Genomic DNA, 20,953 nt, shown 5'->3' with positions numbered 1-20,953 from the left:
CTGGAAGAAAGCCTGTGGTAGACTGTATTAATTCATAAATATTTGCTGCCCTTCCTTAGAGGAGGATTGTTATTTCCCCACCCCATTAACATCAGGTTTGGCTATGTAAACCATTTTGGCCAATAAAATGTGAGATGTTTTAAGATCCAGCAAGTGGTTTGTCATGTTCTCCTTTTTCCCCCCTGCCTGTGATCATGGAAGTGTGTGTTAAAATAGAGCCTCTTTTGGCCTGGGTCCCCTATGCGGACCCACTATGGGCATGCTAAATGAGGGAGAAAGGAATTTTATTGTTTTAAGCTGCTTAGATTTTTTTTTTTTTTTTGGTCGTTAGGGCAGCATAGCCTCATTTAATGGTTCTCAAAGTGGACCAACAGCATTAGCATCACCTGGAAGCTTGTTAGAAATTCAAATTCTTGGGCCCCACCCCAGACTTACTGAATCAGAAACTTTTGAGATTTGGATCATTAATCTCTGTTTTCACAAGCTCTCCAGGTAATTCTGATGCATGGTAAAGTTTGAAAAGGACTAGACTAACTTATCTTGCTATTGGCAGGGGCTCATTTAGCAAACCACCTTTCCAATTACTAGGAACAGTTTTGTATCAGAATTCTGTTGTTCTTAAATTTAACATTTCTAATAAGCTGGCTAGTGCCTAAAATTTGGAAACTAATGAAGTTATTAAAAGGATTTGTTCTGTAAAATTTTTATTCAGTCAAAAGGCCACACTCAAGGATCCAGAAGGCCACCTATGGCCCCAACCACAGGTTCTCCACCCCTAACAGATATAACCCTGGTTCTCTTACTAACATCCTAATAATTATCAATTTTATATTGCAAAAAGGCACCAGGAGCCAAAGACCTTAGTGATTCAACAAATTATTATATTCTTACTTTTCTGCCAGTTCTTCAATGAAAACTTTTACTGAATTGTTCTCATTTCCAACTTCCTGAATATGAGCATTATAGTATCTTCCCCCTGATTCCAAGCGAACCTGAAAGAGAATACATCAAGTCTCAACTTCTGCCAAACAAAATATCGCTTTTCCCCAAATGGAGTTCAGTTATCTACTTTTTAAAGTAACTGATATCAACATTGGAAGTCTCAGTCAATGGAGGCAGCATGTAATGAAAGAGCCTTATTTTAATCACAGAAGTTTATAATTAAAATTTAACACAAACAATTAAAAAAACATTTTTCTACTACTTTGTAAATAAGTCGTACTCAACACATATTAATGACCAAAAGCACAATCTTGGAGATTACTGATTCTTTAAAGAAGGAACTAACCTGACACTTGTCTCCCAAATAGTACTGTCTCCCAGCATACTCCATGAAATCAGATTTTTGAAGTTCTATTAAAAGAAAATGAACATTCAAGCTCAACTGAACTTGTTCCTTTCCTATTTTATAATACTTAATTTCCTAATTTACCTTGACCATAGTGCCTTTGACAGTACTACCACTATAAGTGAAAATCTAGGGGGAAAGTCCCAAAGGGCCATTCTATCACTCTTGATGGGTTATTTCTATAGTCAACTTAAAGAGACCTGCCAGAGTAATTTTGTGCTTTAAAAAAACAAATAGGTGGAAATTGGGAGTTTGTAATCTTAGAGTTGGTCAAAACACTAATAAAGGCACAATTTGAAAGTAACACTATGCAGCTTCTTCAAAGCACCCTATTATCTTTTAACAAAGTACTGTGTTACATGAGGTCTTAACCTCATTCTAGGTTGTTAATTATATCTAGGTTAACCAAAGTTCAAGGAGTTGAATGTGAAATATTAAACGCTTATCTTGAAGGCAGAATTTTAAGACCTCATCTGGTTACCTTAGTTATTAATATCTTATAAGGAGAAATACTTAATTACCTATTTCAAGGGTTGGTAAACTTTTTCTGTAAAGAGCCAAAGAGTAAATACTTTAGGTTTCACGGGCCATACAGACTGTCAGAACTACTCAAACTCTGCTGTAAAACTTTATTTATGAACACTGAAATTGGAATCTTATATAATTTTCATGAGTCACAATATATTGTTCTTTTAATTTTTTCTGCCATTTAAAAATGTGAAGACCATTCTTAGCTCATACACCACACAAAAACAGGTGGTGGGTCAGAATTGGTCCACAGGCCTGACCTGTTCATTTCTCAATGAGTGTGGTCTTAATGGCTTAAATTTAAGATGAGCTTATTTCTCATCCTTAAAGGTTTTTGGTACTCTTAAGGTTATCACCACACAGTCTTTGCAAAGTTAAAGCCCCAGATAAACATCAGACTCTAAAAGATCCCTCCCCATTTCTAAACCTATTTGTTTCCTCCTTTGGATTTAATCATCTATAGAGCAAAATAAAAAGTACCAGGCTGTTTTTCACAACAGGACATTGACAAAATTATTCTCCTGGATCTGTCAGGATTCAAAAATATCCTGTTGATATTTCATTACCTTTTCTGCTGTCCAACCAAACATCAAATTCTACATTACGATAGATTTCTGGATCCAGGGCTTTGAGCACCTTATAGGGGAAGAGCATCTTTGATGGATTTTCTGGAGACTAAAACAAAAATAATCATGCTACAAACTCACCATCCTTAGCTTAAGTCTTCCTTCTATGAGGAAGGAAGAACTAAGGTTCTTTTCTTCCTTTTTTTAAAACTATACACATGCCTCCTTTTCCTTCTTTATTAAAACAAGAAAATAAACAGCACAATAAATTTTACCGTGTTATTTTAAAAACCAGGAGACTAGAGAAGTAAAATGTAAATAATCTAAAAGGTTTTAGATGGCAGAAGGGAAATATATCTAGAACAGCCAACAACTCAGGACACACCCTCATATAAACCAATTCAACACAGACCAGAATTAAAAATTCAGAACTATTCAACAAGTATCATCTTCATATGCACATGGAGATGCAAGTGTTTTTGTAACCTAAAATCCCCTAGAAAAGTTTACTTCATTTAGGTGAAAATCTGTTAAAATTTCAAAAGGAACTATCATCTTTCTTCTGCTTTCCTAGAATGTCACCATATTTAATATTGTTCCAAAATTATCAGCAGTGCGGGTGTACATAGATTGTTGTAATAGTATTTGCCCTATTTAGCTAGCCTCAACACGAAGGCCTACTTGATTTTAGGCCTACACCAATAGTATAATTTCTATTTCTCCAACTTTAATAGACCAGCATTATCACCCAGTTTCTTTGAATAAAATAAGGATAGGCATTACATTCTTTAATGTAAGAAAGCAACCTTAGTGTCAGAAGATTACAAACTAAATATTAGGTTTGCAATATTACTTTAATTTGAAAACAACAGCTTCTGAAATTTCTCAAGTGTTCAGAGTTTGTATTGAGAAATCTAAAATTCCATAATAGCAAGAGTTCAGAGAAAATTAAGCACACATTCTACATTTTCAAATAGGTTAATACTTCCACAAAGGAAAACATGACCAACTCTTACCCCACCCCACATAACTAGAATGGACCACCTGACCATAACTACGTTAAGTTATGATGCTGTAAGCCAAGAGTATAAAAATTATTTGCCTTAGAAAATATCAAACCTTTGCCTCTTCTGTTCCTTGACTGTAGCCCTCTGGTATATTTTCGGCATTGCAGCAGGCACCCCATACTTCCATCCTAATTGAAAAAAGTTAAAGAATTTTATATAAATCCAGTTACTTAAGTCTAATGACCATACCACCACCTAGTGGTAACGTAGCTAAGTTCTCAAAATGAGGCACATATTTTTTCATCCTAGAATTTGCATTTATCTTCCTTTTCATAAGTAAGTGCAGCAATACACTTAGCAGATCACCTCCTACATTTCATACCTCCTATGAGGACACACTCTTAAGATGGTCCCATGATCCCTGCCTCACCCATCTTGCTTGTCTGTCTCCCCTTGCAAACAGCCACGTCCACCAATTCAATGTAGCAAGGAGCTGAGAGTTACTTCTGGCTAGCTGCCAGCAAAAAACTGAAGCTCTCAGTTCTACAGCTGGAATGAACTGAATATTGCCAAGAATTATGAGTGGGGAAGTGGATCTTTCCCCAGTCAGAGCTCCAGATTAAGAACTCAGTCCTAGCCAATACCTTTAATACAGTCTTGTGAGACTTGGAGCAAAAGATCCAGCTAACCCATGCCCAGGTTCCTAACCCACATAAATTGTGAGATAAGTGTGTTGTTTTAAGCTGCCAAGTTTGTGGTAATATTGATATATAGCAGTAGGTAACTAATACACCTTGCCTTCCTACTACTATAGATTCCATAAACCTAAAGTCCTTAATACAAGTAAAGAACAATACAACTTTTACCCTGACACAGGGTTGCCACCCCTGAAGTTCCAAATAAACTTTAAAAAATCCTTTTCAAAAAAAAAAGTTCTCAGTATTAAACATCCAAGAAATAGAACTGCAAAACAAAAACACAAGGTGACACCTGAATGGCATCAAACCTATTTGAATTTCCAGACAGAAGTAGGAATCAGGAAGAAATATAAGACAACATCCTCTTTATTATTTCCAACCCAAAGTTTTCAACTAGATCTGTTCAATAATAGCTGTTTCCTCAGAGGCACACAATCTACATAGTGCACATCAAGGCAGACACCCAAAAGCGCCTAAAACTCCCCTTAGCCTGAAAGATTTTCTACTAGCTGGATGTGTGTCAAGTAACCAACTCAACCTCAGTTATTAGTTATTGGTTTTGTAAATGATGGTGTTGGTTTAGAATCAGTAAAGTATGGTCCGTGGCCTACCTACATTAGAATACTTGGGTGTACTTGTTTAAAAGATTCCTGGCCCTATCCTTACCTCAAATTTTGTGAAGGTAAGCCCAGGAATCTGTCTTCTAATAAGCACTGTGAGTAATTTGTATACAACTGAAGGTTGAGAAACACAGCATTAGTTCCTTTTTTTTTAATTTTAAAATAAAGATGGGGTCTTGCTATGTTGCCCAGGCTGGTCTTGAACTCCTGGATCTCCAGCTATCCTCCTGCCTCAACCTCCCAAAGTTCTGGGATTACAGGTGTGTGAGCATTAGATAGCTCTAAAGTCTCCTCCAGCAATAAAAAACAGACTGTGCCTTGAAAAAAATGACCAAAATCTGGGTATCTCACGATATATTCTTTTTGGTAAAACTCTCCTCCCATTAAAAAATATTATATATATAACCCTAACATGTGTATGTGTGAATATGTAATCTAAATCATGAGCTTGCCAGGCCCCTTCTACTTTCAAATTATGTACAGAAATATGAAATATAATTATAATTGACACCCCCTTTATTACCTATCCTGAGTTGAATCCTTGTCATCAACATGGGCATCCTCTCTTCCAGTTAGAGCATTATTTCTATTCTTCTTAGAACTACTTCGAAACAATTCAACTGCAGTTTTCAACACTTCTTCATCCACAACAAATACATCTTTATAGAGAATTTCATATAACACAGCTGAAGGAAAAAACAGACAAAATTCCGATTATCAAAATAAGATTTTTTTATAACAATGTGAAAATAGCAGTAACCTAACATACATATTCGGTGGGTACGAGGATTTTAAAAGGCCTATTTATGGTAGGTCTCCCAAATTAAAGACAGGTAACATACTACTTTCCATAGAGGCTGTACTAGTTTGCAGTCCCACCAATAGGGTATAAGTAAGTGTTCGTTTCTCTCCACATCCAAACATCTGTTGTTTTGGGACTTTTTGATAAAAGCCATTCTCACTGTAGTTAGGTGATATCTCACTGTGGTTTTGATTTGCATTGCCCTGATGATGACAGACACTGAGCATTTTTTCATATGTTTATTGACCATTAGTCTACCTTCTTTTGAAAAGCTTCTGTTCATGTCTTTTGCCCACTTTTTAATGGGGTTGTTTGATGTTTTCTTGCTGATTTGCTTCAGTTCTTTGTAGATGCTGGTTATTAGCCCTTTATTGGATGTATACAGCATGCAAATATTTTCTCCCATTCTGTAGGTTGTCTATTCACTCTATTGATTATTTCCTTGCCTGTGCAAAAGCTTTTTAACTTAATCAGGTCCCATTAACAGATGCTGTCTTGGATGCGGAGAGAAAGGAACACTTGAACACTGTTGGTAGGAGTGCAAACTAGTACAACCTCTACAGAAAGTAGTATGGAGATGTCTCAAAAAACTAAAAGTAGACCTACGATTTGATCTAGCAATCCCACTACTGGGTATTTACCCAAAGGAACAAAAGACATTCTATAAAAAAAGACATCTGCACTCGAATGTTTATAGAATGTTTATAGCAGTACAGTTCACTATCGCAAAGATGTGGAAACAACCCAAGTGCCCATCAATACATGAGTGGATCAATAAAATGTGGTACATGTATACCACGGAATACTACTCAGCCATAAAAAAATAGTGAACTAATACCTTTTGTAACAACCTGGATGGAACTGGAAATCATCCTTTCAAGTGAAGTATCACAAGAATGGAAGAACAAAAACCACATGTATTCATTACTAAATTGAAACTTAGAGATCAACACTCATGTGCACATATGGTAGTAAAATTCAATGGAAATCAAGCAGATGGGAAGGGGGAGGAGGGCATGGGTAAATTCACACCTAACAGGTACAATGCACACTATATGGGTGATAGACACACTTATAACTGACTGACACTGTACAAAAGCAATTCATATAAGCAAAACGTTTATACCCCCGTAATATTCTGTAATAAAAAAGACAAGCAATATATCATCTGAAATTACACCTGAAAATTTATAAAGCCTTCACATACCCTGACAAACAGCTGCACTTGACTGAAATTGCTTTGAGTACACAGAATCATAATGACCATTGCTTGAATAGCACAGTAGAATCTAAAAAAAAAACACAGAACAATTAAGTGAATATTACATGTCTTACAACCATGAAATTATGTTGACAATTAACTTGAAATTGTTAGTAGTCAGCAATTTAGAAATTAAATGTATCATTTTTAAAGTTATTTTTTAAATCTAAATATAAGGAAATGCAAGCTGTATCTCATAGATTTTCTTTAGCAGTGACTTTTAAAAGTCAAGATTAAAATCACTACTAAGGTTACACTGTTTGCCTCAATCACATTCCTTTAATATACGAAACAAGTCCTGATTTACAAATTTGCAAAAAACAGGAACTTTTACAAATCGAGTTACTGAACATAACAGAAAGCCTAATAGATGTCGAGAAACTCAGCTTAACTTCTAAGAATGACTGAAGAAATTAGGTCAAATACCCAAATATTCCAAATTCAGACCAGAAAAGGAGAGGGACTTTACTCAATTTATTCAAAAGGTTACCCATTGTACAGAATAGCAATACAGTATACGGCAGCAATACTGCTAGAGAGACTTCCTTAATGAATTAAGGCACTGAGATGTCTACAAAAATGAGGGGCTAACTTCTCAACAGATTCTTTCCATCTCTAGTTTGGTTTTTTCCCCAAAACAATTCAAAGGTCATGCTTGCTAACCAAATTTTTTCAGCAAAAACACTCCATGAGATGAAATTTGTTTACCTAACTGCTCCAAAATCTGATTTTTGGTTCAAAAATATCTGTCTTAGCCAGACACAGTGGCACACACCTGTAGTCACAAGCTACTCAGGAGGCTGAGGCAGGAAGATCTCTTGAGCCCAGGGGTTTGAGGCTGTAGTGTGCTACGATTGCACCTGTGAACAGCCACTGCACTCCAGCCTGGGCACCACAGCAAGACCTCATCTCTTAAAACAAAATTTGTCTTGTATAAGAGATATAATTCTTACTGATTAAGGCTGTTTCATTTTGAAGCTGTCTTTGGTATCAGCAACCTGAAGACAATTCTGTGTTCTACGGAAGGATGTTGCCAAGCATACTTGGCAGAAAAAATTAATATCCTAAGAACTCTTTTTTTTCTACCTCCCTACACTACTCTAGGCTAACTTCTCCTAATAATCAAGTTCTCTGATCCCAGGTCTATTATTTGATCCTAGGCTTTTTTGAAATCACAATTTCATCTCAGTAATATCACATTTCAAAGTATTGAGATCAAGTGTCAAGCTAAAGCAACTCATAGTAAAGTTTAAGTTATGAATAAGTTTCTCCCATCACAAGGGGTATTTGCATTTAAGAACAGTTTATTAACTCATAAGAACAGTGAGCAGAGAAGCCCTTTGTACTTTGGGCTACAGGAATTGAGAACTCCAACTAACAACTATTAATAACCAGAGGCCATTGTATAAGGAGTAAAAGAACCCTCCTAACCAAAACTAATGAATAAGCAAGCAGTTCTTGTAGAAAAAAAGCAGGTGACTCTACAATTTCTCTAATAAAGTGGCAAAAAATTCCATTTTGATTGGAAGAGGCAAAACAAGGCATGATGGCTTTTATGTTCCTGGTGGTATCCCAACATAAAATAGTAATTCTCTCATTCACACTCGTAGGTAATCTGTTTGGGAGTGGGCAGGTGGGATGTAATGACAGCAAACTAGTGAAAAACAGGGTAGATCTGTATTACTGTTAAGGATAGATATCTAAAAAAAAAAAAAAAAGAACAAGTAACAGAATGTAGAGCCCATCTACATAAAAAAACCCACAAATGCAAAGAGAATGATACAGAAGGATACTCACCAATACTTAATAGTTGTTTACCTTCAAGCACATGCGATCGAAGAGCTTGAATGGGGACTTTACTTTTTACTCTACATTTTCAAATCTAAGTTTTATTTTTAATATAAGTACGTACTTCTTTCTAGACAGAGCAAGTGAGCCAAGTGAAGATGGCTAGCTTTCAGTAACATTCACTTTAACACTGAATACATTTAGGAAATTGAAGATAACATAGATAATATGTAGAATGCAAAATTAAGTCAATGTAGAAGGTGGAAGGTACCAAAGGTGAACATTAGGCATTTCTTTGAAAGTTTGCTCTAAAATGTATTCTAGAAGCCTCATTAATAATGTTCACTACCTTTAATAAAGTCATTTTTGAAAAGCCAAACAATTCAAATGTAAATCTTAGGAACCTTTTAAACTAAGATAAAGCAACAAAGTTTTAGGCAAATCAAAACACCACACAACAAAAGCACCTAGCTTTTCCATACTTAAATTTCAATATGGACAAACACACTCACTTTATAAATTCCCAAGTCAGACCTATATATGCACTATTCTGGGCATGCAAATACCTAGTTGATGATTAAGTATTAGCTCTGTCTACCTGTATGAATGAGCCTTAAACATATTTGCTGGTTATACACACTCAAAAAGTCTGACATTTTTATATTCTTATAATTCCCAATGGGTAATGTTTCCTCTTGATCAGCTCAATATCTCTGTAAGATGTACAAGACTTATTTAAAGATGGAACTGTATAACTGTAGAAACTAAGTGGTGTGCATACGAATGTTCACTATATGAGTCTTTCAACTTTTCTCTGTATGAAAATTTTCAGAACAAAATGTTGGGGGGAAATAAAACTGAACTAAAGGTAAAGATCTTAATGTCCAAATCTCATTTCAGGTAATGCTGTGTACAACTGCTAAAATACAAAAGCTAACACTGCTCTTCCTCAAACAATTCTGATTATGTCACACCTTCACCTAAAAACTTTCAAGTGGTATTGAGGGTCAAGTGGACTGATGTCTGAAATTTACTTTGAAATACATCAAAAAAGATGGATTGATGAATGGATATAGAAATGGATATGTGATAAAATAGTAAAATGTTAACAGCAAACTCCAGGTGCTGGGTAGCTACATGGATGCTCACAATAAAATTCCTTTAACTTTTCTGTATGTTTGAACATCTTCGTAACAAAATGCTGGGAAAAAAAGCTTCAACTGATTATTCTGTACAATGAAAAGACAAATTCTTTGGCATGGCCTACTCCACCTCTCATTATGTCACTCTAACCTATCTTTTCAGCATCACCCTCCCCACATCCAACTACTCAAGTCTCAAAGGGTCTCTTGCTTTCATTCCTTTGCATATAGTGTTTCCTATGAATTGACTGCTCTTCATACTTGATGGACCCAGTTTTTTGATACTCCACTTAAATATCACTACCAGTATAAAGCTTTCTGAAACCCCTCAAGCAGAAAGAAGGGATTTTTCTTTTATGCTCTTTGTACATACTTTAATTATAAAATTTATCACTTTGCTATAATTATTTGCATGTCTGTCTTCATAGCTTCTTAAGACTTTGGAGAGCAAAGATTTTGTTGTATTCATCTTGGTATCAAAGCCCAGAAAAGTGCTTGTTATACTAATATGGGCTTAATGTTTGCTGAACAAATTAGATTGTGGCCATTTGGCAAAATAATTAATGTGCCCCAATTTATATTTATCTTCTCTAAGTTATCTCCTACTCAATCTTCTCTATTTCTAATGCCACTTCTATCTCAGGTCTTCTTCTTGGATTACTGTAATGAGCATCCTAACAGTTTTCCCAGTGTATAGTCTTGTCTTAACATCATTAAAAATGTTGCCTGAATTGTGCTCCATGATGTGAAATAAGACTTATAAAATTTAAATACTGTGTAGCCTATATGCACTAATTAAATAATCAGGATAAAAGGCTTTTCTTAAACTTTTTGGAAGAAAAGCTACATGCTGAAAAACAATTTATCTGCTAAGTATTCTCAACCATCAATCTCCTACACTTTCCATGTACTTTATGAGGTAGTAGAACATTGCCCTGCCATCAAGAACATTTCAGACTAATGAGAGAAAAAGACATGTAAACAAATACAATGTGACAAATACTATAATTACTTGGGAGCTGCTACGGGAACATCATGGGAGGAAATAACTCCAGAACAGTTGGGAAAGTTTCAGAGGAACTGACATTTCAGGTACAAAGGAACAGTATGATATGAAAGCCAGACTAACAGGAAGCATAGTATTCTAAGGATAGAAGAAAATGAAGCTGGTTTGGTACCCCTATAGGACACTGAATGACTAGCTTCAAAGTTTGAACCTTATCCTCTAGTCACTGAGAGCCTAATTAGAGTTTTGGGTGATTTTTTTCAATTACGGGAGTGACAAGATCAGATGAGTTTAGAGAGGTAGCTAACACTGAGGATGACTACAGAGGAAAAGACAGAACGCCTTGTCATGTACACCGTGCTTACTTTCTCATTAATTAGGCTAAAAAATTATTTCTTAATGTCCTGGTAGGTCAGCAGCATCATTCAACTTCTTTAAGTCAACATTCACTTATCTTCTTACCTTGTCTTCATAGCCATTATCTGTGACATAAGTTGGAGGTTTTCCAGGAGAGCGATAAAGAATGAAATCCCGACTACATGGGTAGAAAACAAAGGTGGGTGGGAAGAAATAATGTGGTATAAGAGATAGTTTCAGGAACAAGTATTTGTGCTTTTAAACTGTCTACCTTATTAATATAAAATAATACAAACATTAGGCTTAATGTTTGGCTTTAAAATAATCCAAAGAGGCTAAATGATGTTAACTCAAGGTAGATAGCTAACCACTCCTAAAGTCCTAGGGATTGTTTAAAATGTTTCTCAATTTGGGAGTAGAAGGGGTAAAAACCACAAATTAACAATTGTATGTATGTTTGTGATCTTTGGTAGCTCTCCCCATCTAAGCACCAGTTGGCAAATCTTTTTTGGCAAAAGGCCAGATAATAAGCATTTCTGTTTTTGCAGGCCACATGGTTTATTCAACTTTGCTTTTATAGCATGAAAGCAGCCATAAATAATGCATAAGTGAATGAACATGATTGTGTTCCAATAAAGCTTTATTTATAGACACTGAAATTTAAATTTTATATAATTTTCACATGCCATGAAACTTTCTTTTGACTTTTTAACCATTTAAAATACTATAAAAATCATTCTTAGCTTGAAGGCCATACAAAGACAGGAAACAGGCCAATATAAAATCCAACTCCTGATTTAAAAGTAACAACTGATTAGCCACCTGCCCAATGCCTCTTCTACACTTCTTGCTGGATTTAATAAGAAATGAGTGAATGGTGAAATACTGACTTCAACAAGTCCCCATAACAAGAGGGTTCTGATTCTACCAAGGTATATATACCATCTCACCATCCTAAGAATTGTGAGGGAGTCTTATACAGATCAGACTCCTCAAATGAACAAAATTTCTACTAGCCTCTAACCTATGCATTTTTTAAATTCCTACAACTTTCATAAATTCCACTTTTACAGATTTAAAGACCAGTTTTAAAGAATGTCCAAAGCAGTAGAGCAGTGCTTCTTGAATATTCCCCCTATTATCACCCTCCAATAAGCCTCTTTAGATTTTTCTTAATTTCTCTATGAAATTTCAATTCCACAGATGTACTATATATCTGTTTATGTACTGTAACCATTTGAAGGACCATAAACCACTGGAATATCTGAGATTTCTTTGCCCCTCCCCAAACCAATTTCTACTATATTGGGAGCAACTGCCAGACTAAGAATGCATACAAAAGAGGCAAAAGTTACATACCCAAGAATTCTAAGATAAATACTCTGACCTCCTACAAGAATATCAGCAGTTCCTAAAGTCTTTTAATTGCCCAAACAGACACAAATGCTAAAAGGAGAGCATCTGCAATAGGTTCCCAACCCAAAAACTATACCAAACTCAGTTTGCTTAGACCTCTTTATCGTACATATTAATATATCAGATCTCAAATTTTCCCAATCCTAAAGGGACTTTTAGAAACCTATACACACAGGCATGCACACTCTCTCTCAAAGAAAAGGGGATAAAACTTACTTATAAATTAGAGAAAGAGCTCTTATTTCCAGTTGGCCAGCACTTTCCTAAACATAAATAATGCACAGTTTTTAAAAGAGTTTTGTAGCTAGGAGGTAGAAGTTCAACAATTTTTTAAAGCTGCTTAGCATTGTTTTAAATGAAGAATTTGTAGTAGAACACACTATAACTTGTTTTGATGCTTGGCATATTGCAATAGTTACTCATAAAAATAAACTTATCCTGAAAAAAATGGACCCAAAGCCCTTCTTAACCATTAAGTAATAAGGACAGCTAATAAGAAAGATTTAAAAAACACAATAAAAATGGAACTAGTGTAAGAATAAAAAGGTAGCAGGGTATTTAGTAAATATGCCTTAAGTCTAGAACTATGTAATTTTACCATATAAAATTATTTCTAAATAAAGTATGTGTTTACAGATTTTACTTCCACATAAAAGGAGGATAACTACAGGGGAATTATTTAATAAAACAAAATAGTGATCTCTTAACTAACATCCATTACCACCCTCTTCCCCCATTAAAGTGAAAAGGCTTACGCTTGTCCTGTTTCCAGGCACTGTGTACTATTTTGCTAGTCTATGGATGATGGCATTATTAATACACAATTTTCAATATTCAACACAAAATAGGTCAATCGCCAGCCTCTAAACTTTTGCAAGATCTATTTGATTCAACACAGCTAGCTACCAAAGAAAATATTTTGAATCTAGCTAAAGTCATACAGCCAAATGAATATTTAGGTTACTATTCCAAATAACTCTGAAAAGACTAAAGCCCATATTTGATCTTACCTTGGGATCTCCCAACCGTTCCAGGTATTTCTCAAAAGATCCCTCCACATACTTCAAAAATAAAACAAACTTGACTTAACCAAATACATAGCATTACTGAAATCTGGTTATATTCTGCAATATTATCCTCCAATGGGCTTTTGTTCAGCTCAACAATTATGATATTAAGCTATACCTTGCACAGCACCTCAAGAAGATTTGCACATACATAAAAGTTATGAGTGGAGAAAAGCTAGAGTATAAATCTTAGAAATTGGTCCTGGCTTATCCACAAACCAGTGCATTTCCTGAAATGATATGCCTTCCAGTTTCTTTTGAAATGCCAACTTAACTTGATAATTTTTATAAATCAAGCAGCCCAGTAATTATAAGAATTTCAAATTTGACAGGAGACATGAATCTACAAAGTTAAATTGAGGAAATCTAAAGAGAATTTCAATAGTTTCAAAAGAGCCCAGGGCATGGGAACTTTTGGGGGTGATGGAAATGTTCTATGTCTTAATTGTGATAGTTTGTATAATTTGTGTAATTGTATATCATTGCCAAAACTAAAAATGCTAAACTTAAAATGGTGGATTTTACTGTATGTAAAAAAAATAATAAAAAATAAAATATACCTCAATAAAAATGACATTAAACTCAGAATAGATTTATTTCTAGTTCCATGCATATATATCACTAGATGTTAAAAAAAATCAATTTTTAAATTTTTCCTCAGTTTTTACAAGTTTGAAGTATAAATGACTTAAACTGCACAATTTAAATAGTACAAATAAGTTTTGACTTACGTATGCACCCATGAAATCATCACCACAGTTTTAGTAAGTATCTCCATCACCCCCATAATCTTCCTTGTGCCCCTCTATAACTGATACACAACCACTGATCTGCTTTCTGTCACTATAGATTGGTTTGTATTTTTTCTAGAGTTTTATATAAAGGAAACCGTACAGTATAAACTTTGCGGGGTGGGGGATGTCTGGCTTCTATCACTCAGTATATTTTGAGATTCACCCATGTTGTTTTAAAATTTTACACACATCTCTGTTACTCAAAATGTAGTCCACAAACCAACAGCAAGTATCGCTTGGAAATTTTTTAGACATGTACAAATCTCAGGCCCCGGCTCAGACCTACTGAATCAGAATCTCTACTTTAACAAGATCCCCAGGTGATTTGTATGCACAAAATACTTGAGATGCACTGCTTTACACCATGGTCTTGCATTTGAAGTAATGTCACTAATAATGCTTTCCCCAGGTGTGGAGAAGCCCATAATCAACTTCAAGGTAACAGGCTTTCAAGTCAAGAAGCCTTCACATAGTTTTATAATTCACTAAAACCTGTTGAGAAAATTAAGAGTAAACCTAGAACAGCAGGCAAATATCCATAATAAACAGAAGAAAATAGTATTAGAAAAGCTAGAAGTGTTAAAAAAAATAGACACATTAAACGGCACATTTGGAATCAAACCTTGATAAAACCTCGAGTATTGTTAACAAGAATTCAAATACTTGAACATGTACAAAGATATCCTCTAAAAGTTGTTTTACCTAAATTCAGTCATTAGTGGCAGAGCTCCAATTACCACTATTTGTCACATGAAAAGACTAGATATTTAGACTAATTTCTTTCCTTACAATTAAGTTTTACAAGATTCCTCAAATTGGCTGAAGATTACTTGCACAGCATTAAGCAAGAAAATTGAGTTCTCATTTGTATGTATTTTTAAATATGCATTTTAAAATATTAACAGCCAAACCTTCCATGAACTATTATTAATTTTTCAAGAACAGTGTATGCATAATACAAAACAAATGTAACTTTTTACGGTTTGGGGTTTTTGGTGTAGGGGTGAGGAAGTAGTGAGAAGGATACAAATTAACTGTTTTTTTCTTAATTTTTAATTAGAGTACAAAACAACATAATTCTGGGAGAAGGTCCAGAAGCATGCTAGCTAGTGGGAAGGAAGCCAGCTAGGAATTAAATATTTGCTATTCGGGAGAATACATGATATAATTTTCATATGTAGGTCCTAAAAATTCTTTTCCCACCTGCTACATACTCTACTGACAATTCTCCCCCGGGTATGTATTTTACTTACAGACTCAAAAGTTTGTTGATTTTCCCTCATATATGAGACACAGGCCTTCCTGATTTCCAAATGATGAACCTGGCTGCAAAACAACTAAAAAGAAGAGAAATACCAGCTCGCTGTCAGTAGTCATTTAAAATAGAAGCTTCTAAATCAAGACTATGTACTGGACACTTAAGCCTCCCTTATTCAGAAAATATGTACGAAATTGGGAAATTAAGTCCTTACCTTACTAAAATTTGTTTATCATCTTTAGTGAGACTGGGAAGGAATGATTCTGTCATAACCACCCCCGTTTTTCTACTCTTTATGTGTACAGCCAGTAAATTTCTTAGGCCTGTAAAATTTACAAGCAGCACAGGGTGCTTACAAAAGATCAAGATGCATTTCAAAGTTGACTTTAACCCCATTTTCTTATTGCTCCCTACATCACAAACTGGCATTTAAAAAACAGAAAAGTTGGCCGGGCGCGGTGGCTCACGCCTGTAATCCTAGCACTCTGGGAGGCCGAGGCGGGTGGATTGCTCGAGGTCAGGAGTTCGAGACCAGCCTCAGCAAGAGCAAGACCCCATCTCTACTAAAAACAGAAAGAAATTATCTGGCCAACTAAAATATATATATAGAAAAAATTAGCTGGGCATGGTGGCGCACGCCTGTGGTCCCAGCTACTGGGGAGGCTGAGGCAGGAGAATCGCTTAAGCCCAGGAGTTTAAGGTTGCTGTGAGCTAGGCTGGCGCCACGGCACTCACTCTAGCCCAGGCAACACAGCGAGACTCTGTCTCAAAAAAAAAAAAAAACAAAAAAAACCCAGAAAAGTTAGCAAAGGTACAGCAATATATTAGACTAATCAGCAAAAACATGCACCAAGGTAATAGGGAGCAGACAACCTCTTTCCAGACCTAATAGGCCTGGATGTTTTCATTAGAAAACAGAAAAGAGTGGCCTGAGCAAGAGTGAGACCCCGTCTCTACTAAAAATAGAAAGAAATTATCTGGCCAACTAAAAATATATATAGAAAAACTTAGCCGGGCATGGTGGCGCATGCCTGTAGTCCCAGCTACTCGGGAGGCTGAGGCAGGAGGATCGCTTAAGCCCAGGAGTTTGAGGTTGCTGTGAGCTAGGCTGACGCCATGGCACTCACTCTAGCCCGGGCAACAGAGCGAGACTCTGTCTCAAAAAAAAAAAAAAAAACAAAACAGAAATGTTAGCAAAGGTACAGCAAGATATTAGACTAATCAGCAAAAACATGCACCAAGGTAATAGGGAGCAGACAACCTCTTTCCAGACCTAATGGGCCTGGATGCTTTCATTAGAAAACAGAAAAGAGCGGCCTGAGCAAGAGTGAGACCCCATCTTTACTAAAAATAGAAAGAAATTATCTGGCCAACTAAATATATATAGAAAAACTTAGCCGGGCATGGTGGCGCATGCCTGTAGTCCCAGCTACTCGGGAGGCTGAGGCAGTAGGATCGCTTAAACCCAGGAGTTTGAGGTTGCTGTGAGCTAGGCTGACGCCATGGTACTCACTCTAGCCCGGGCAACAGAGCGAGACTCTGTCTCAAAAAAAAAAAAAAAAGAAAAGAAAACAGAAAAGAGAATTTCGCTTCTTCTGGTGAGCTACAAGTCTAGCTACAGGTCCATACCACGTCTCAAACTCTGAAAACTCAGTATAATAGGAGACATATTTGTTTTCCTTTTACCTGCTCCGAAATAGCCCGAAAGAGGCAAGAGGCATCCTTGGCAGTCAGCTTTCGAAACAGCCCTAAGCTGCCTAAATATTCATCCATTGATGCCTCATTCAGAGACTTCAGGGCGGAGTACTTTTTCCATCCTTTATGCATTATGTGCAGGGTGAGGGTTGGGGTGGGAGGGAGAAAGGAACAGAAGTGTAGCAAGAAGGAAAAAGCAGGATGCAGGCAGGAATGGGTAGCAGGGACAAGGACTTGTTTACGCAGGTATCCGGAAAGCAGCCCAAAGTCTAGGCATAAGAAGGCAGCTGGAGTCAGCGCAGCAGAATCTTGGCACTTCCCAGGAGCAGAAGCAGTGGGCTGGCTGGCTTGCCCAGGACAAGTCGGGACCCTGTGAAAAGAAGAGGAAGAGCCGATGCTCCTAGGAATAGGGACATGACTTGAGGAGGCAAGGGAGGGAAAAGGTGCTACCTGGCTGGGGAAGAGTAGGATTAACCCAGTTGGCCCAAGGTTGAAGAAAGTATGCATAGGCAGCTGAGCTTTGGGACCAGAAGGAAACCAAGCTTGCAGCTTAACTCTGGGCACCTGCTGCACGAGGCTGCGAAGGGACTACAATAAGGCTCAGGTGTGTAGGATGCAGCCTGGTCCACATTACATTGCTTTAAAATCTTTTTTATTTTTGTTTTAGAAAATACAGTTATTTTTTATTAAAAATACATTATATTAATACACAATGTATTTTTACTTATAACCAGAGTGGGAATCTGAACATAATTAACTAGTAAGCTTTTGCATTAAGAATATCTTTTTAAAAAACAAATAAGGGAGAGAGACCTCCCTTGATCTATAGGGGCAGAGGTCACAGTTCAAGGAAAATGTTAAAGCAATTACCTGGATATTTCAGACATGGGGTTGAAGTAATCATCTCATTTAATTCTAGATAATAACTCTCTGCTAGGATCACAGAAACTAAATCTATTAGCTATGCCAGGAAACCCTGATACAATTTGGACTAATGTCTCCAAAATATTGTATAGCACTAATAAAAAGGGAAAATGCAAAAGAAAGTGTTTCTTTAAAAATGGAAACAATACTGTAAAAAAAAGAACAGAAACAATAAAAATTTAAATGGCAGCAGCATGAAAAGAGTATCTTATCCACAGACTTTCTAATAGGCTACATATAAAATGGTGCGGCACAGTATAGAGGCATTGGACATGACTGACATGTTTCAATGTATTATTAGGGTACCTTTCTAGAAAAATTGTTCTGGATTCTGAAAAAAACAAAGTAAAGTATTAAGGGTCAAAGACAGGACCAGTTACTTGTATTACTTGATTCCCCTATCAAGTGTCTTATTTAAATGCCAAAATCCAATTCCTTACTTTTTTTAAGTGTTAAAAAAATAAATAGGCCAAAAGCTGGCTCTAGAGAAGTTGCAACATTAAGTTTCTTTCAATTAATTTTTTTTATTTGTGGATCCAGTAGTAATCATGACTGCCCCCATAAGAAAAGTATCAATAATCAATTTTATAATTTAGGAATGAAACAATAGTTAACATGGTAGAAAAATGAATAAATCTTGACCTTCCTTAGCATGCCAATTTGCAATACATTAACCAATTTCTTTTTTAAAAGAAACTGTAACACTAGGGAAGTGATGCCTGGTGCAAAAATTTTGAAACATACTGTTTGGGAAAACGGATCACCATCTTTCTTTAAGCCCACTGATTCACTGAAAAAAATTAAGGGTTATAATTAAAATTTTAATTCATTTTTGGCATATTTTACTTATAAAGAAAAATATAAATTCTTCATATCTATTGCTTTTTAAGCAAAAAATAAGGTATATAAAACTTAATATGATCTATATACTTCATTTTGTGGAAGGGAATAGGGAAATGGAAAATTGGGAGGGGGAGAGAGAATCAGAAAAGTAATAGGAGAAAACTGGAAACAAGCACAAAAAATAGGGACAGGAAGACAAAAGGATATGGAAAAAAAAGGAAAGTAACACACAGGGAAGCACACAGAAGTAGACCCACACAAATATGGTCAATTGATTTCTGACATGTACAAGAGCAGTTCAATAGAGCAAAGATAGCATTTTCATCAAATGGTGACAGAACAATTGATTATCCATATGGCAAAAAAAAGATCTTCAACCTATACCTCACACTTTGTATGATAATTAACTCAAAATGAATTACACATCTAAATGTAAAATAAAACTTCAAAACTTTTAAAGAAAACATAGGAGAAAATCTTCAAGACCTTGAGTTAGGCAAAGAGTTATTACATATATCATAAAATTTAAAAATTGTTTGACTTCATCAAAACTAGAAATTTTTGTTCTACAAATATCATTGGTAGGAGAATGAAGATACAAGCCACAGGGTGGGAGAAAATATTTTTATATCACATATCTAACCAAAAACCTTTGTACCAAAATATATAAACTGCTCTCAAAAGTCAGTGATAAGAAAACAACAATCCAATTTTTAAAATGGGCAAAAAATTTGAATACACATTTCACCGAATACATAGGAATGGCTAATAAGCACATAAAAAGATGTTCAAAATCAGTCATTAGGAAAATGCAAATTAGAACCACAATGAGATATCACTACACGCCTTCTAGGATAGCTATAATAAATAATATAGACAATAACAAGTGTTAAAAAGGATGTGGAGGCCAGGCGCAGTGGCTCACGCCTGTAATCCTAGCACTCTGGAAGGCCAAGGCAGGAAGATCGCTCGAGGTCAGGAGTTTGAGACCAGTCTGAGCAAGAGTGAGACCCCCGTCTCCACTAAAAATTGAAAGAAATGATTTGAACAGCTAAAAAATATATAGAGAGAAAAAATTAGCCGGGCATGATTGCGCATGCCTGTAGTCCCAGCTACTCGGGAGGCTGAGGCAGAAGGATCGCTTAAGCCCAGGAGTTTTAGGTTGCTGTGAGCTAGGCAGAAGCCACGGCAATCTAGCCTAGGTGACAGAGTGAGACTCTGTCTCAAAAAAAAAAAAAAAAAAAAAAAAGGATGTGGAGAAACCAGTCCTACGTAAAAGAAGCCAGATGCAAAAGGTGTATGATTCCAAAAGATATGATTCCATTTATGCAAAATGGCAAATCTACAGAGACACAGGCAGATTAGTGGTAGCCTGGGGCTAGAGTGGGAATAGGCACTGTCTACAAATAAGCACAAAGAATCCTTTTGGAATGACAAAAATCTTCTAAAACTATTTTGTGGTGATGTTTGAAGAATTATATATATTAACTAAAAACTATTGAATTGTACTCTTAAAACTAGGTAATTTAACAGCTTTGAGCTATGTCGCATACCATACACTTAACTCACTTAAAGTATAAAATTCAATGGTTTTTTGTATCTTTAGAGTTGTGCATCCATCACCACAATCAACTTCAGAGCATTCTCATTACCCAAAATGAAACCCTGTATCCATTAACTGTCAACCTCTAAATCCCCTACCTTCACCAACCCCAGGCAACCACTAATCTAGTTTCTGAATCTACAGATTTGCCTATTCTGGACGTTTCAAATAAATGGAATCATAAAATATGTGGTCCTGTGTGACTGGTTTTTTTCACTTAGGATAAGGTT

The 20,953-nt window shown here is 35.9% G+C and overlaps 1 protein-coding gene across 1 annotated transcript in view; it reads right to left on the bottom strand.

Annotated features, from left to right (window-relative positions):
* ALG13 (ALG13 UDP-N-acetylglucosaminyltransferase subunit) overlaps positions 1–20,953 on the bottom strand; it is an 88,465-nt gene that overhangs the window by 43,298 nt on the left and 24,214 nt on the right. Inside the window, 13 exon segments of the mRNA XM_045537670.1 lie at positions 892–992; positions 1,289–1,353; positions 2,443–2,551; positions 3,562–3,637; positions 5,291–5,453; positions 6,777–6,858; positions 11,229–11,301; positions 12,756–12,802; positions 13,550–13,600; positions 15,654–15,737; positions 17,345–17,518; positions 17,521–17,565; positions 17,567–17,723. Of these exon segments, the coding sequence (XP_045393626.1) occupies positions 892–992; positions 1,289–1,353; positions 2,443–2,551; positions 3,562–3,637; positions 5,291–5,453; positions 6,777–6,858; positions 11,229–11,301; positions 12,756–12,802; positions 13,550–13,600; positions 15,654–15,737; positions 17,345–17,518; positions 17,521–17,565; positions 17,567–17,723 (1,227 nt within the window).

This window comes from Lemur catta, chromosome X, assembly GCF_020740605.2.
Source record: "Lemur catta isolate mLemCat1 chromosome X, mLemCat1.pri, whole genome shotgun sequence".
NCBI classification, from domain to species: Eukaryota; Metazoa; Chordata; class Mammalia; order Primates; family Lemuridae; genus Lemur; species Lemur catta.
This window is presented reverse-complemented; position numbering and strand designations above follow the sequence as displayed.